The 18,004-nt window shown below is 41.1% G+C and overlaps 1 protein-coding gene across 4 annotated transcripts in view; it reads left to right on the plus strand.

Annotated features, from left to right (window-relative positions):
• ZFP91 (ZFP91 zinc finger protein, atypical E3 ubiquitin ligase) overlaps positions 1–18,004 on the plus strand; it is a 39,718-nt gene that overhangs the window by 16,838 nt on the left and 4,876 nt on the right. For 2 of the 4 annotated variants that reach the window (XM_024975932.2, XM_059875183.1), the window contains exons 3-9: positions 12,621–12,830; positions 13,083–13,119; positions 13,511–13,615; positions 14,143–14,277; positions 14,926–14,976; positions 15,410–15,488; positions 16,370–16,484. In XM_024975932.2, coding sequence (XP_024831700.1) covers positions 12,621–12,830; positions 13,083–13,119; positions 13,511–13,615; positions 14,143–14,277; positions 14,926–14,976; positions 15,410–15,488; positions 16,370–16,484 — 732 coding nt within the window. The remainder of the gene's footprint in view (positions 1–12,620; positions 12,831–13,082; positions 13,120–13,510; positions 13,616–14,142; positions 14,278–14,925; positions 14,977–15,409; positions 15,489–16,369; positions 16,485–18,004) is intronic. The other 2 variants (XM_024975933.2, XM_059875184.1) reach the window with 1 other exon arrangement.

The following is an 18,004-nucleotide window of genomic DNA, read 5'->3' on the forward strand; positions in this document are numbered from 1 at the left end:
TGTACAGCATCGTGTATCCACAAAGCAAGTCCAGGCACGTAAACATTACCCAGCTCGACACAACACAGTCAGCCATCCCTGAGTGTAACCACTGTTGTTACTTTGAACAGCACAAAGTAGTTTTGCCAATTTCTGAGTTTTATGTAAGTGGAGTAATTCGTTTCATACTCCTGTGTAGGGCCTCTTTTGCTCCCCATTATGTGACGTTCTTCTGTGTTGGATTTGTTATGGACTGTTTATTTTCATTGCTATGTACTGTTCCATTGTGGGAATATATCACAGTTTATCTATTTTTACTACTGACGGGCGTTTGGGTAGTTTGAGTTACTGGCCTTTATGACTCTGTGCTGCAATACCTATTTTATTAACACAGTTTTATTGAGGCACAGTTTACATATCAATAGTTTAAAATACACATGTTTTTAAGTGTGTAATTCTGTCTGTGTAGATACATCTTTTCTGACATGTTGTATACAGACTTGTACTTAAAATATGTGAGGTTTTCTGTTTTGAGTCTGACTTCTTTCACTTAGCACAAAATTTTTTAGGTTACTCCATGTTGTAGCATGTATAAATATTTTCATTCCTTTGTGTGAAAATACTCCATTTGATCTAAACAGATTGTTCATCACTTGATCTGCTTTTTAAATAGCTACTGTGAATAATGATGGTGTGAATGTTCGCTGCAGTTTTAGATTAAGAATTCACTTTGTTGAAATACTTCTTCTTGTGGTCTTTTAGTATCTTACATAAATGAGCCGCTTTTTTGGCACTTGAACCTGAGACTTGGTGGAAATGAACCAGCTCTCAAATCTGAATTAAGCTCTTGGACTGGCACTTTCCCATTTCTTTTTTATATGATAGGTGTGGTGTAGTGGAATGAATGTGGACTTTGGACTTAGATATACCTGGGTTCCAATCTTAGCTCCACCATTTAATATGTGAGCTTGCTAAAGTCAGTTACTTGTTTTCCTCAACTATTAAAATATTATTTGGCAAGATTATGAGGACTAAGTTTAGAAAAAAGGAGAAAATATTAGGCACTTAACAAGTATTTAAGGTTTGTTAGTTTTCCTCCAAAAATGTAAATATTTAATTAGAGATAAGACTTACACTCTAATTTGTTCCAGCCTGTTAACCAGCCATTCCCTGTTAACTCTGTAATCTTGGATAAGTTGTTTAATTTCTCTCAGCCTCAATTAGAAAAGTGAGGAGCCAGTCTGAAGGAGGACCAGATCATATTAGGGTAAAACTTAGAACTTGAAGTGTTTTATCGTGATGAAATGGCTGTCGCCTTTTGGATTTGATGTTAGATTGTTTTAAAAGGATTGTCAGCTACTCTCAGATTGAGAAAATTCACTTTATGTTTCATCTTGGTACCTAGAAGAATTGGGAGACGCATGCCTGCCAGCAGCACCAGTGTCTTTTTGTCTCAGTTCACAGCATCCCCCGCTCTCGGTTTGTCCGCTCTTCCTCATCCCACCGTGTGGTATTCACGGCACTCACAGTGGCTGGTGGTACCGTACTCATGGGACAGAGTGAACCATCATGAAACATAGAATTCAGTGCCATTTAGTCCATTGACAGTGCTGTGCTCCCAACACCTCGATCTGCAGAGGCCCTGTACCCATTAAAGGGAGTCATTTCCCACCCAGCCCCTTTCCAGCCTCTGACGAACACTAACTTAGTTTTATTTGTTATATAGGAGTACTGTTTAACAATACTATGTTCATTTCAGGTGTACAGCAAAGGGATTCACTTATACATGTATCCTTCTCATTCGCATTTAGGTTGTTACAGAATACTGACCAGAGTTCCCTGTACTGTACAGTAGGTCCTTGTTCGTTATCTATTTTAAACATAATGGTGTGTATCTGTCAGTCCCAAAGGTGCTTGATTCCTCCTCATGAGAAATACTGCGTTTTGTTTGTCCATTCGGTGTTGGACAGCTGTCTTGGTTGTTTGCACATTTGTGGATTGTACTTTACAGACATCCATGCACAGGTATTTGAATACCTGTTTTCAGCTTTGAGGGCATATATGTAGGAGTGGAGTTGACAGGTACTTTGGCCACCTGATGCAAAGAGCTGACTCATTAGAAAAGACCCTGGTGCTGGGAAAGACTGAGGGCAAGAGGAGAAGGGAGCGACAGAGGACGAGATGGTTGGATGGCATCATCGACTCAATCAATGATCATGAATTTGAGCAATCTTAGGGAGATAATGAAGGACAGGAAAGCCTGGCGTGCTGCAGTTTTGGGGGTCGCAAAAAGTCGGGCATGACTTAGCAGCTGAACGACAACCAATGGTAATTTTGTTTTTGTTTTTTTGAGGAACTGCGAAATATTTTCCACAGTGGCTGCATCATTTTACATTCCCACTAGCAGTGTACAAAGAGTTCCAGTTTCCCTACATTCTGATACTTGTTATTTCCATTTTTAAAATTGCTGTGGTTGTAGGCATTGTGGTGTGTATGAAGTAGTCATCTCATTGTGGTTGTGATTTACATGTCACTGATGACTTATAGTGAGCGTCTTTTTGTGTGATTTTTGAGCATTTGTCTGTCTTTGGATAAATATCTGTTCAAGCCCTTCCCTTTGCCCATTTTTTAACTGGATGGTTTGTCTTTTGCTGTTAAATTGAGTTTTTTAATATTCTGGATATTAGACTCCTGTAAGATATGTGACTTGCAAATATTTTCTTCCATTCTACAGACTTCACTTCTAATTTATTTAGTGCTAGCTCTTCACATTTAGGTCTCTGATCCATTTTGAGTTAATCTTTGTGTATGGTATAAAGTAAGGGTCCGGCTTCATTCATTGTATGTATCTCCATTTGTTGAAGAAGCTATTCTTTCCCCACAAACGGTCTCGGCAACCTTGTCAAATTATTTGACCGTTAAGTGTTTGGGTTTTGGGGGCTTTCCCAGTGGTTGGATGGTAAAGTATCCCCCGCAATGTGGGAGCCACATTAGATGCGAGTTCCATCCCTGTTTGGGAAGATCCCCTGGAGGAAGTAAAGCATCCCAGTCGGGTGTTCTTGCTGGGACAATCCCGTGGACAGAGGAGCCTGGTGGGCGACAGTCCACGTGGTCACAGAGAGACACGACGGCGCGCACAGAGAGCACGGGCGCACATCTGGACGTTCGCGTGGCTCCCTGGCTGTGACTCTCCACCCTGTTCCAGGCCCACACTGTACTACAGCTTTGTAGTAAGTTTTGAGATTGGACAGAGTACTCCAAATTCACTTTCAAGATTGTTTTGACTAAACTAGGCTGCTTGCATTTTCATATGAATTTTAGGATCACATTGTCAATTTCTACAAAAAAGGAAGCTGAAATTTTTGATAGGGATTCTATTTAATCTGTAGATCTTTGGGGGGAGTATTGCCATTTTAGCAGTATTTAAGTATGTTTTTCTTTTTGATTGAATTGTAAGTGGAATCATTTTCTTAATTCTCCTTTTTGGATTGCTCATTGCTGGTATAGTTTAAAAAATTAATTTTTGCCTGTTGATCTTATATTCTGAAACTCTGCTAAATTTTTGTTACCTTTAGTAGTTCTTCTTTGCAGATTCTTTAGAAATAAGGTCATTTTATTTGCAGATAGATTTAGCTTTACTCTCTCCTGTTTGTGTGCCTTTCTTCTCTGGCCTAAGGCTCTGGCTAGAACTTCTAGTAAAGCGTTAAATCCATGAGGAGGAAAAGGGCATCGATACTTTGTTTCTGATTTTAGGAAAGGAGCTTTTGCCAGTAAGTATCTTAGCTCTGGGGTTTTGATAAATGTCCTTTACCAGGCAGAGGAAGTTTCTATTGTGTGTTCTTATATTGAAAGTTTGTTGATTTTGTCAAATGCTTTTAAACTACATCAATTGGGATTGATTTTTGTGTGTTGAACCACCCTCCTGATCCTAGGATCACCTGGTCATAGTTTTAATGTGCTGCACTGTCTCGATATGCTGCTGAATTTGATTTGCAGGAATATTGATCTGTAGTTTTCTTGTATCTTTGTCTGGCTTTGATATCAGTTATGCTGTCCTTCTGGAATGAGTTGGGGAGTTGGGAGGTTCCTTCTAGGCTTTTTTCTTTATCACTGGGAGGTTTCTGATTACCAACTCAGTGTCTTCACTTGTTATTAAGTGTGTTCAGATTTTTGGTAGTTCGAGCCTCCTTTTTTTCCCCTCAGTCTAACTAGAGGCTTGTTGATTTTGTTGATTTTTTCAAAGAACTAACTTGCTTTCATCTTTTTCTCTGTTGTCCTACTGTTTTCTTATTTATCTCTACTTTTTATTCCTTTGTTTTGCTAGTTTTGGGTTTTGTTTGCGTTCCCCGCCCCTTTTTTCTTTAAGGTGTAAAGTTCAGTTCAGTTGCTCAGTCATGTCCCATTCTTTGCTACCCCATGGACTGCAGCATACCAGGCCTCCCTGTCCATCACCAATTCCTAGAGTTTACACAAACCCATGTCCATCGAGTTGGTGATGCCATCCAGCCATCTCATCCTCTGTCGGCCCCTTCTCCTCCCGGCTTCAATCGTTCCCAGCATCAGGGTCTTTTCAAATGAGTCAGCTCTTCAAATCAGGTGGCCAAAGTATTGGAGTTTCAGCTTCAGCATCAGGCCTTCCAATGAACACTCAGGACTGATCTCCTTTAGGATAGACTGGTTGGGTCTCCTTGCAGTCCAAAGAGACTCTCAAGAGTCTTCTCCAACACCACAGTTCAAAAGCATCAATTCTCGGGCTCAGCTTTCTTTATAGTCCAACTCTCACATCCATACATGACCACTGGAAAAACCATAGCCTTGACTAAACAGACTGTTGTTGGCAAAGTTATGTCTCTGCTTTTTAATATGCTGTCTAGGTTGGTCATAACTGCTTCCAAGGAGTAAGCGTCTTTTAATTTCATGGCTGCAATCACCATCTGCTGTGATTCTGGAGCCCCCAAAAATAAAGTCAGCCACTGTTTGCCAATCTATTTTGGCATATCGAGACAGTGCAGCACATTAAAACTATGACCAAGTGATGCCAGGATCAGGTGCGTGGTTCAACACACAAAAATCAATCCCAGTTGATGTAGTTTAAAGGCATTTGACAAAATCAACAAACTGTCAAGATCAGATCAGATCAGATCAGTCGCTCAGTCGTGTCCGACTCTTTGCAACCCCATGAATAGCAGCACGCCAGGCCTCCCAGTCCATCACCAACTCCTGGAGCTCACCCAGACTCACGTCCATCGAGTCAGTGATGCCATCCAGCCATCTCATCCTCTCTTGTCCCCTTCTCCTCTTGCCCCCAATCCCTCCCAGCATCAGAGTCTTTTCCAATGAGTCAGCTCTTCCCATGAGGTGGCCAAAGTACTGGAGTTTCAGCTTTAGCATCATTCCTTCCAAAGAAATCCCAGGGCTCATCTCCTTCAGAATGGACTGGTTGGATCTCCTTGCAGTCCAAGGGACTCTCAAGAGTCTTCTCCAACACCACAGTTCAAAGGCATCAATTCTTCAGTGCTCAGCCTTCTTCACAGTCCAACTCTCACATCCATACATGACCACAGGAAAAACCATAGCCTTGACTAGACGGACCTTTGTTGGCAAAGTAATGTATCTGCTTTTGAATATGCTATCTAGGTTGGTCATAACTTTCCTTCCAAGGAGTAAGTGTCTTTTAATTTCATGGCTGCAGTCACCATCTGCAGTGATTTTGGAGCCCCCAAAAATAAAGTCTGACACTGTTTCCACTGTTTCCCCATCTATTTCCCATGACGTGATGGGACCGGATGCCATGATCTTTGTTTTCTGAATGTTGAGCTTTAAGCCAACTTTTTCACTCTCCTCTTCCACTTTGATCAAGAGGCTCTTTAGTTCTTCTTCACTTTCTGCCATAAGGGTGGTGTCATCTGCATATCTGAGGTGATTGATATTTCTCCCAGCAATCTTGATTCCAGCTTGTGTTTCCTCCAGCCCAGCATTTCTCATGATGTACTCTGCATATAAGTTAAGTAAGCAGGTTGACAATATACAGCCTTGACGTGCTCCTTTTCCTATTTGGAACCAGTCTGTTGTTCCATGTCCAGTTCTAACTGTTGCTTCCTGACCTGGTATAAAGTTACGTATTGATTAGACATGTGTTGTTTGTTTGTTTGTGTTTTAATGTAGCCGCTAATGCCACTCTGCTGCTTTTGCTGCAGTCCATGTTTTGTGATACGTTGTGGCCTTTGTTGGGTGAGTGCTGTTGCCTCTGTAGGTGCAAACCCAGAACACCAGGGAATTCACTCAATCTTTTTAAATATCGTAAGTGGCCTAATATATGGTCTTTTCTGGATAATCTTCTGTGTGTACTTGAGAAAATTGTATATTCTGTTGTTTTTGTATCTGTTAGTTTTTTTTTTTTTCCCTGTTTTAATTATTTTAAATACTGTTGTGCAGGTCCTCTATTTCCTAGTTGAATTTCTGAGTAGTCATTTTATCCATTACTGAAAGTAAGATATTGAAGTTTCTAACTTATTTTAGTAACACCTGTTTTCCCCTTCAAATCTGTTGTTTTTACTTCATGTATTACATATGTATAGATGTATAATTTACATTGTTTTGATTGACTTTTAATATACAGTGTCTAACTTTGTGTCCTTACGGCAGTTTTTGACTTGAAGTCTGTTTTGTTTGATACTTGTAGAGCCATTTTCTGTTGATTGGATTGTTTGCTCTCAAAAGATGTTGAGAACCTGTGAATGTAAGATTGTTTGGATAGGATCGTGGAGCTTCTTGTTTGCATGGGTTTGTGTCTTAGACTTGGTGGGGGTGTTTTGTCCTTTATTTCTCTGAATGTTGTTTCTGCTACAGTTACTGAAAACTAACCAAACTGATCACATGGATCAGTCTAAGTCAATGAAACTATGAGCCATGCCATGTGGGGCCACCTAAGATGCACGGGTCATGGTAGAGAGTTCTGACAAAACATGGTCCACTGGTGAAGGGAATGGCAGATCACTTCAGCATTCCTACCTTGAGAACCCCATGAACAGTATGAAAAGGGAAAAAATATGACACTGAAAAATGAACTCCCCTGGTTGGTAGGTGCCAAATATACTACTGGAGAAGAGTGGAGAAATAACTCCAGAAAGAATGAAGAGACGGAGCCAAAGGGAAAACAAAACCCAGCTGCAGATTTGACTGGTGATGGAAGTCAAGTCTGATGCTGTGAAGAATGATATTGCATAGGAGCCTGGAATGTGAAGTCCATGAATCAAGATAGATTGGAAGTGGTCAACAGGAAATGGCAAGAGTAAACATCGACATTCTAGGAATCAGTGAACTAAAGTGGACTGGAATGGGTGAGTTTAACTCAGATGGCCATTATATCTACTACTGTGAGCAAGAATACCTTTGAAGAAATAGAGTAGCCATCATAGACAACGAAAGAGTCCGAAATGCAGTACTTAGGTGCAATCTCAGAAACCACAGAATGATCTCTGTTTGTTTCCAAGGCAAATGATTCAGTATCACAGTAATCCAAGTCTATGCCCTGACCAGTAACGCAGAAGAAGCTGAGGTTGAATGGTTCTGTGATGACCTACAAGACCTTCTAGAACTAACAACCAAAAAAGATGTCCTTTTCATCATAGGGGACTGGAATGCAAAAGTAGGAAGTCAAGAGATCCCTGGAGTAACAGGCAAGTTTGGCCTTAGACTATAAAATGAAGCAGGGCAAAGGCTAACAGTTTTGCCAAGAAAATGCCCTGGTCATAGCAAACACCCTCTTCCAATAACACAAGAGAAGACTACACATGGACATCACCAGATGGTCAACACCGAAATCAGATTGATTATATTCTTTGCAGCTAAAGATGGAGAACCTCCATATAGTCAGCAAAAACAAGACTGGGAGTTGACTATGGCTCAGATCATGAACTCCTTATTGCCAAATTCAGACTTAAATTGCAGAAAGTAGGGAAAACCACAAGACCATTCAGGTATGATCTCAATCAAATCCCTCATGATTATACAGTGGAAGTGAGAAATAGATTCAAGGGATTAGATCTGATAGAGTGCCTGAGGAACAACTATGCATGGAGGTTTGTGAAGTTACAAGAGGCGGTGATTAAGACCATCCCCAAGGAAAAGAAATCCAAAAAAGGCAAAATGGTTGTCTGAGGAGACCTTACAGATAGCTGAGAAAAAAAGAGAAACAAAAGGCATAGGAGAGAAGGAAAGATGTACCCATCTGAATGCAGAGTTCCGGAGAATAGCAAGGAGAGATAAGAAAGCCTTCCTCAGTGACCAATGCAAAGAATTGAGGAAAACAACAGAATGGGAAAGACTAGAGATCTCTTCTGGAGAAGGCGATGGCACCCCACTCCAGTGCTCTTGCCTGGAGAATCCCAGGGATGGGGGAGCCTGGTGGGCTGCTATCTATGGGGTTGCACAGAGTCGGACACGACTAAAGCAACTTAGCAGCAGCAGAGATCTCTTCAATAAAATTGGAGTTACCAAGGGAACATTTCATGCAAATCTGGGCACAATAAAGGACAGAAACAGTATGGACCTAACAGAAGCAGAAGATATTAAGAAGAGGTGGCAAGAATACACAGAAAAACCATACCAAAAAAAGATCTTAATGACCCAGACAACCACACCTAGTGTGATCACACACCTAGAGCCAGACATCCTGGAATGCAAAGTCAAGTGGGCATCAAAGCCAGTGGAACAAAGCCAGTGGAGGTGATGGTATCCCAGCTAAGTTATTTAAAATCCTAAAAGATGATGCTGTTAAAGTGTTGCACTCAATATGCCAGAAAATTTGGAAAAACTCAGCAGTGCCCACAGGACTGGAAAAGGTCAGTTTTCATTCCAATGCAGTGCCAGAGAATGTTCAAACCACTGCCCATTTGCACTCATCTCACACGCTAGTAAAGTAATGCTCAAAATTCTCCCATCGAGGCTTCAGCAGTATGTGAACCAAGAACTTCCAAATGCTCAAGCTGGATTTAGAAAAGACAGAGGAAACAGATCAGATTGCCAGCATCTGCTGGATCATAGAAAAAGCAAGAGACTTCCAGAAAAAAATCTGCTTTATTGACTACGCCAAAGCCTCTGACTATGTGGATCACAACAAACTGTGGAAAATTCTTAAAGAGATGGGAATCCCAACCCACCTTACCTGCCTCCTGAGAAATCTGTATGCAGGTCAAGAAGCAACAGTTAGAACTAGACGTGGAACAACAGACTGGTTCCAAATTGGGAAAGGAGTACTTCAAGGCTGTATATTGTCACCCTGCTTATTTAACTTCTATGTAGAGTGCATCATGTGAAATGCAGAGCTGGAGGAAGCACAAGATGGAGTCAAGATTGTAGGAAATCAAGATAATCAGGAAATATCAGTAACCTCAGATACGCAGATGACACTGCCCTTAAAGAAGAAAGGGAAGAGGAACTAAAGAGCCTCTTGGTGAAAGAGGAGAGTGAAAAGGCTGGCTTAAAACTCAGTGTTTAAAAATCGAAGACCATGACATCAGGTCCCATCACTTCATGGTTAATAGATGGGGAAGCAATGGAAACAGTGACAACTTTATTTTCTTGGGTTCCAAAATCACTGTAGATGGTGATTGCAGCCATGAAATTAAAATTTTGATGTTTACTTCTTGGAAGAAAAGTTATGACCAACCTAGACAGCATATTAAAAAGCAGAAACATTATTTTTCCAGCAAAGGTTCATCTAGTCAAAGCTATGGTTTTTCCAGTAAAAGCTATGGTTTTCCCAGTAGTCATGTAGGATGTGATAGTTGGACCATAAAGAAAGCTGAATGCTGAAGAATTGATGCTTCTGAACTGTGGTGTTGGAGAAGACTCTTGAGAGGCCCTTGGACTGCAAGGAGATCCAACCAGTCCATCCTAAAGGAGATCAGTCCTGGGTGTTCATTGGAAGGACTAATGTTGAAGCTGAAACTCTAAATACTTTGGCCACCTGATGCGAAGAGCTGACTCATTTGAAAAGACTCTGATGCTGGGAAAGATTGAAGGCAGAAGGAGAAGGGGATGGCAGAGGATGACATGGTTGGATGGCGTCACTGACTTGATGGACATGGGTTTGGGTAAACCCTGGGCGTTGGTGATGGACGGGGAGGCCTGGCGTGTTGTGCTCCATGGGCTCGCAAGTAGTAGGACACAACTGAGCGACTGAACTGAAGAGATTCCTTCTGCTCCATTCTGTACTCTCCTTCTGGGACTGTGTATATTGGTTTGTTTTAATGGTCCCCCACTGATCTCTTAGTCTCTGTTTCTTTCTGTTCTTCAGAGTGGATGCTCTCAGTTGACCTAAGTTTGCTAATGTGTCTCCTTTCTCAATCTGCTGTTTAATGAAATCGTCTAATGAATTTTTCATTTCAGATATTATACTTTTTAGCCCCAGAATTTGATTGCTGTTTATAATTGCCATCTTTTTGTTGGCATTTTTTCTGTTTGTTGAGCCATCATTCTTCTGATATCCTTTAGTTTCGTAAGATTTCCTTTAGCTGTTTGAGCATATTTTGAAAAACCATGTTCTTTGTCTTATGTGGTCTGTCTGAAGGCTGCTTGCTTTTGCTCAGCTCATGACCTACAGAGGTTTCCTTACATGGCTTGTGTAGCTTGTTTCTTGCTTCCGTGTTTACTTGGTTGTTGTCAACCTTTGACTGTATCGCAGAGTCCTCAGACTTGATTGTGGCAGGTGGTATGTGTGTGCATTTCTGATGAGGGACAGTTTTGCTGTTGTCACTTTGACAATGTTTTTTTAAAAAACTATAGAGTTTTAGGTGATGTGTGGGTTATTCAATAAAACAGGCTGCTGTGCTTTATTTGTAAAGATAAGCAGTTCTCATCAGATGACCATCATTTGTCCTGTGGATAATACCCACAGTTTGAGAAGATGTGGGCGTATCCTTTCATCATGAAGTAGAGAAGAGCTTTATTGAGTATAGGAGGTTATGGAATAGGTTTCAAGCCCACATTAGTGTAGCTAGGTTGAGTAAAAGAAATACTTTTAATTTTCTCTTTATTATTTAATGTTGCAGTACTTTATAAAGGGTTTTGAGTTTCTCCCTTTGAAGAAATTTTCTTAAAAGCAGTGGTGACCTACATGTAAAAGTCCTTGATTACTAGCCCAAGACAGGATTTTTAATTTTAGGTCTACTTAGATAATTTTGTGATCTTGAACAAGGTGAAGTTCCCACTGCTATTCATCTCTGCATTTCAAGTGAATTCTATTTCATTACTTTAATATGGTCTCATAAAGCTTTCAAACCAGTGTAGTTAAAACTGAGACAACTCCCAGTCACCACCTTGCTCTGCAGTAAAGGAAGCTAATTTTTTGTATCTTTTTTAATAAGCACTTTCCCCTAAATACGGAAAGTTACATTGTTTCCGTTTTTTATTTTAAACATGCTATAGTGAGCCTCCATGTGCCAGTTTCTCTTCATAGGGTAGATACTGTGAGGCGGAATTACTGGAAGTGTTTTTAGATCTTCCCTGGAAGGTGGCGAGTATTTATGTTTCTTATAATCTGTACAGAAGTATTGTGATATATATAGATTGATATGTAGATAGGTAGATTTATACTATCTATATATATACATATATAATATTTAGACATTTTATGGATGTGGGTTTTATAAGTGTGATCTTAGTTTTGTAGGATAAATTCCTAGTAGTTGAACTTGATGGGAAAGGTATATGTACTTAAAATTTTGATAGATATTGCCAAATTGTCCATTATAGAAAGGTTTTACTGATATCTACATGTTGATCTCTGTCAAGACTTCCTATTTTCCTACAACCTTGCTGATACAGTGTGTTGGCAGACGTTTCGATCGTTGCCAGGATTCTAAGGGAACACTGCCATGGCACTGTTGGCTTCATCGGAGTGTCTCCTGTTATGAGTGGGTTGAGCTTTGTGGTCATTGTTTTGGTTTGTTCACACGTTTGAAAACCATTTTTACTGAGTTGCTATCTTTCTGTTGGGCCGTTAGACTTTGATTATAGTGGAATTTGACATGCTGAAAACTTTTTATGTTTATAAAGTTGGATGTATCAGTCTTAAGACCTAAAATCCTATGCTGTTCTTACAAAGGACTTTTCCTTTCTGAGATTATTGAAAGGATCTTCCATGGTCAAAATAGGCTCACTTTTAATATACTGAGTAAAATTGAATAGATGCAAAGGAATTCCTTTTGATGGAACTGCTCTTTTGCACTTACTTGCAACATTGTTTGATTGTTAAACCATCTAGAACTGTGCTTCTTTCTTGCTCATGTGTCTGTAGATCTGGTCATCTTTTGGGGACCACTCTCTTCTGTCTTAGATCTAATGATTAAAATATAGAACAAAAGGTTAGATCTTAGGTATATTTCTCTTAGCATTTTATTTTTTAGTATATATATAAACTATAAATAAAAATTGCTGCTTTGCAACCTACAAAGCAGTTTCTTTAGACTGATGACAGTAAGGATAAGTTTTTATCACATTTCCCCCTCATCTTGCTTCTATTATATCAGTAAAATTCTGTCCACAGGTGGTGGGGGGTGAGTGTTATCTTCAGAGATACACAGAGATGATTATTGGCCAAGTGTAAACTCTAAAAGAATGGTAATGTTTTCCTCTAGATCCCAAGGAAGAGAAAGAGGAGGAAGAATCTGCCCTCGCTCAGGAAGCTCCCTCGGCAACAGCTCGGCCTAGCCGGGGCTGGCGTGGCAGCAGCCGCACATCCGTCTCTCGGCATCGCGACGCAGAGAACACCCGCAGCTCTCGGTCCAAGACTGGTTCCCTGCAGCTCATCTGCAAGTCAGAGCCAAACACAGATCAGCTCGATTATGGTACAGTGCCAGGAGAGTGTGATTGTTTAATCACCAGTTGCCTGTTGATTTTTATGTCATGTTGAACACTTATCAGAACAGCCTGACTTTTAGGGTCACGTGTGGTGTTATAGAAAGGGTCTTTTTTGATAGCTTACAAAGAATTCTCCATTTGTGTAATAACCCTAAACTGTAATTTGGTTTGAGTCTCTTGGCTGCAGAGAGAAAATATCTATACCTTCATACCACAAGTTCTGTTTGTACCTTTTTTAGATGCTGCAGAAGAGCATCAGTCTCCAGGTGGCATTAGGTAAGAAGCTGCACTATTTCATATTTAAGCCCTTGGGGACGTAAAGGGGATGAAGGCTGGTCAGTCAGATCACATGGCTCAGAGGTTTTCTACTTGAAATAATTGATGTTTTCTAACTGTTGTTAAATAATAGTTGTTTTTTAACTGTTAGTGTCACTGAGCCATCTTTGGCTTGCCTTTGAAATGAGAAATGTCTGGGATTTTTGTCTTTTTAGTTCCACTTATTATTCTGTGGGAGAAAGAGCTAGGTGGCAGTCCAGCTAGATCATTAGAATGAAAATCCTAGATGATGCTGTGAATCTGTGGCTGCGTCTAAGTAAATTGCTGAATAAAATCAGTCAGATAGACTTAAAACAGCTGGGATTTCTAATCTCTGTTGGCTTCTTTTTAGCAGTGATGAGGAAGAGGAGGAGGAAGAAGAGATGTTGATCAGTGAAGAAGAAATACCGTTCAAAGATGATCCAAGAGATGAGACTTACAAACCCCACTTAGAAAGGCATGTCTCGGTTTGTTGGTGAAAAATAAGTTAGGAAAGCATTTTTGCATGCTTTTATTTCACCTTGTTGCCAAACTAATGGATATGGACTTAATTTTTAAAGGAGTAATTTTGCACCTGTTTTACAAACCTAGCATTATCCTGTTACTCCCTGCTACAGCACACTCTCGCATCTGTAGAACTTTGTTTTGCTCGTATTCAAATTATTATGACATCTGCCTGTTTTAAGATGTCATGAGTTTCCTGAATACTTAGAATTTTTTTTGCTTTTGTTTTTCTTTACATCTATAGTGGGATTTGATTCTAAGGCTTTGTTAGCTTGGGGGTGGGGGTCATCTCATTGGCTTTAAATATATGTATGGTTACTGTCCATATGACAAATAGTGGCTGGAAACCACATTTTGTATCCCAAGGAGCATAATTTTATAATAAATCAGCGATAACTCCAGGCTTTATCCTTCTATCACAGATGTTCTTGAAAGGATCCTTTGCTCGATGCCAATGTTGAAATATGTTTGTATTTTCAGGGAAACCCCAAAGCCACGGAGAAAATCAGGGAAGGTGAAAGAAGAGAAAGAGAAGAAGGAAATAAAAGTGGAAGTCGAGGTAGAGGTGAAAGAAGAAGAGAATGAAATCAGGGAAGACGAGGAGCCTCCTAGGAAGTGAGTAGGCAGTTACTCCTGAAAATGGAGGCTTAGCAGATTTTCAGGTCACTGTTGGAAAAAAGGGTAGGAGTGGGAGGAAAGATGTTGACCTGTACATATTGCTGTCTCAAGCAGCTGACAGTTTGATTGGAAAGACTTCTCTCAAAAGCTTGAAAAGTTTCATTCACAGCAGTACTTAACGATGTTCCATTGAGTACAGTAGGTCAGTGGCTGCAGGGACGCAGAGAAGGGAGTAAAGAGAGTAAAAACAAGTATGGCAAATAAGGCATGTGATGTAATGGCTTTGATCAGGTGAAAGCGCGTGCCTGGCAGTTAGTTCCTGTTGCAGAGAGAGCCGCTTTTAAGCGTGTAGGCTTTTCTCTCTCTCACAAGGAGAGTATCCTTTATATTCTTAGGGCTTTTAGATAATAGACTAATTTCTTCTACTTTTTCAGTTAACTTGTGGTGTGGTTTTATTTATAGGTAAAGTTGCTTCAGAGTGAAATCTTTGGTTTTGCAGGATTTGTTTTTGGGTTTATGTGTTGTGGGTTATCCGTTGTTTCTGCCACCAGCTGTTCAGTCTTGAGTGTATGTCCTCAGTTAATCTTTTACTGTATAAGCTTCAGTCTGGACTATGTGGACAGTTACTCTGTTCTTTAATTACAGGAGAGGAAGAAGGCGAAAAGATGACAAAAGCCCACGATTACCCAAAAGGAGGTGAGTAATTTACGGTCCTGCAGGGCTGTGCCTTCTTGCTGGCTGTGGGCCCTTCACTCGTGTGTTAAGCCTTGGGATTACCCTGTGGGAACGACTAGCTAAGAATCTCACAGAAGCAGCTTCATTGGTGTCCTTGATGCACAGCTACTATGTTTTACCTTCCATTGCAGGATCTTAAAGTTTCTAAAAAATTTAACACTTCTTTGCCTTTGGGAGAGTTACTGGTTTATTTTGTGCTTTTTTTTAAAAAACTAAACATTTGGCAGTCTGATTATTTCTAACATAAATTCTGTGCAAGCTATAAGCTAGTAAAAGAGATTTTAATTCTTCATACTATAGAATAGCTATCCCCTATAGTGCAGTCGGAGTGAAAGGCCAGTGTGCATACTGCCTCCCTGCTGTTGCTGACTTTTCCCTTCCATGTTGTTACTAGAAAGAAGCCCCCCATCCAGTACGTCCGCTGTGAGATGGAAGGCTGCGGGACCGTCCTTGCTCACCCGCGCTACCTGCAGGTCAGTGGGGCTGTTCCAGAGGAGGCGGACTCGCAGAGTGCTTCCCGTTACTAGTTCCCGAGCTCACTGAGACTTTCTAGTTTGTGAACTGGTGCAGGCTTCATCATTACTGTGTAATGTCAACAACAGTCATTTATTAAACATCAAATGACTTGAGTTGGGCTTTTGTTGTTGTTTTAAGTGGTTAAGAACCTGAATGTAAATGGTTCCTTGGAATCTTGGGATATTCCAGTATTTCTCATGGTGCAAATGCGCCTGATATAATAGATGATTGTGTGATAACACACCAAGACACAGTTAAACAGGTTTTGTTTTTAGTGTCTATTATTAAAGAATAAGGTTAAACTAAAACGTAAGATTTCTTGATTACTATTTTGAATAAATTTTTAGTTTGAGGTTTTTATTTTAAGTGAGTTTTTTTAATGAGTAAGGATACAGCTTGTATTTAGGTCTGGCAGAAGACATGAAATATTAATTACTAAAGCTTAAGAAGTGTTTGGTCTTTAGCAGCAAGTATAACATACGACTAAGGCCTTACCCCCTGATTCTGGTTCTGTTCTGATAATGATGGCTATGACTCCTTGGCCACGTGCCATTCGCTGCACTAAGCACTGTGCAGTACACGATGTCTGTTCCCACAACGCTGACGCAGTTGTCGTCACCTCCCTGCTACACATGGGGACTGGAGCTCGCGGTGTGTCTTCCGGGGTCACGAGCGCGCGAGCAACAGAGCCACGTGCTGAAGCACTCCATGGCAGTGGTCCCTGTTCACGTACAGAGGGCTTGGTTTTCTTTCAGTAGTTTTGACTTTGCAAAGGAATGAGCTAAGCTTTCTGGAAGCCCTAATTTTTCTCTCTCTTCACTTTGTTTTACTTTTTCAGCACCACATTAAATACCAGCATTTGCTGAAGAAGAAATATGTATGTCCCCATCCCTCCTGTGGACGACTCTTTAGGCTCCAGAAGCAACTTCTCCGACATGCCAAACATCATACAGGTACTTTCTTAGAATGTTTATCAAGTAGCTAAATGCCCTGTTAAGTGTGTAGATTGTAACAATATTTTTTTCTAACCTATCCATCCATCCATCACCAAGTTTGTTTATACTACTCTTTGTTTTACAGCCAATAAACCAGAGGCTGAGCAGCATTAGGTAACCAGTGGTTACACAGCTAGTTTTTAGCAAAAAAATAATAATAATAATTTTGGGGGTGGTTTCTAATTCTGCTTCAGTTAGATAGATACTTGTAGTAACTACCTGGACTGAAAATGAGGAGTATGTAGAGAAAGCCTTAATGGTGAGGAGGCTTGCTTATAGTTTATATTACCTACTAAAAATCTCCCAAGACTTCTGCTACTATTGGAATCACAAAGGCTAGCTATTGAATCCACATGTAACCTCCTGTGGGGCTTCCCAAGTGGCTCAGTGGTACAGAATCCACCTGCCAGTGCAGGAGCCACAGGAGGCACGGGTTCAACGTCTGGGTCAGGAAGATCCCCTGGAGGAGGCATTGGCAACCCGTTCCAGTGTTCTTGCTGGAAAATCTCATGGACAGAGGAGCCTGGCAGACTACAGTCTGTGCGGGCCTGAAGACTTGGACACTGCTGAGCAACTGTGCGCGCATGTAGCCCCCTACAGGAACTGGTGGCTGGAGAAGAGAAGCTGAACACCTGTGTGACACATGTTGTCGAAGGAGTTCAGACAGCGTTCATTTTCAGCCACTGGACAGTTGTGGTCAAGTGCAGCTAAATAGGAACAGATTGGGCTGGGTAAGGTTAGTGATGATTCCAGTAACGCTGCGTTATTATAAGGATGGAATGGGGCGACGTGTAAGGTGCTGTGTGCTGCACGGAGCCGGGCACCTGATGGGCCCGGCACTGGGGTGTACCTGAGGTCTTCATGGCTCCACAGGCTGCAGTCCTTGCCTCCCGCTGCGTCTCTTCAGTGAGGACGCTGCCCCCACTGTTTCTCTAAAGGAGCTGCCATTCCTCTGCCCCTTCTCCCTGTTACACTGTTTCATTCCATAGAAAATAATTTCTGACAGCCAGTTTAGACTACTTTAGCTGGATTTTATAAGCCGACTATGACAAACACTGGTTTAGAAATAAAGTCCTTTCCAAATATTTGTATGTAGTTGATACAATTTTATGATGTCAGTGTTAAGAGAGTTTTACTTTTCCAAATGAGTGTGAATTGGCTTCTTTTGAAAATGTAATTTCCTTAAGTATGTGAAATGCTCCACATGGGTTCGTCATGCTCCCGTGGAGCTGGGAATGTGGCCCAGACCTGAGAGACGGTAAGCTTTGTCCCTGGGGTAGGAGTGTGCGTTTCAGACCCTACTGTTGGTGAGGAATGCAGACGGATGGGCCTGGCATTGTGAGCTCCCTGCTAGAGGCGGCGTGTCTCAGGCCCCGCCTCGACCTGCTGAGTCCGCCTCTGTGTCTCCTAGAGCCCCAGGTGCCGCCTCCGTGCGTTCAGGTGGGAGAGACGTGGCTCTTCTCCTACACTTGCTTTTA

Source organism: Bos taurus, chromosome 15 (assembly GCF_002263795.3).
Source record: "Bos taurus isolate L1 Dominette 01449 registration number 42190680 breed Hereford chromosome 15, ARS-UCD2.0, whole genome shotgun sequence".
In the NCBI taxonomy this organism is placed as follows: domain Eukaryota; kingdom Metazoa; phylum Chordata; class Mammalia; order Artiodactyla; family Bovidae; genus Bos; species Bos taurus.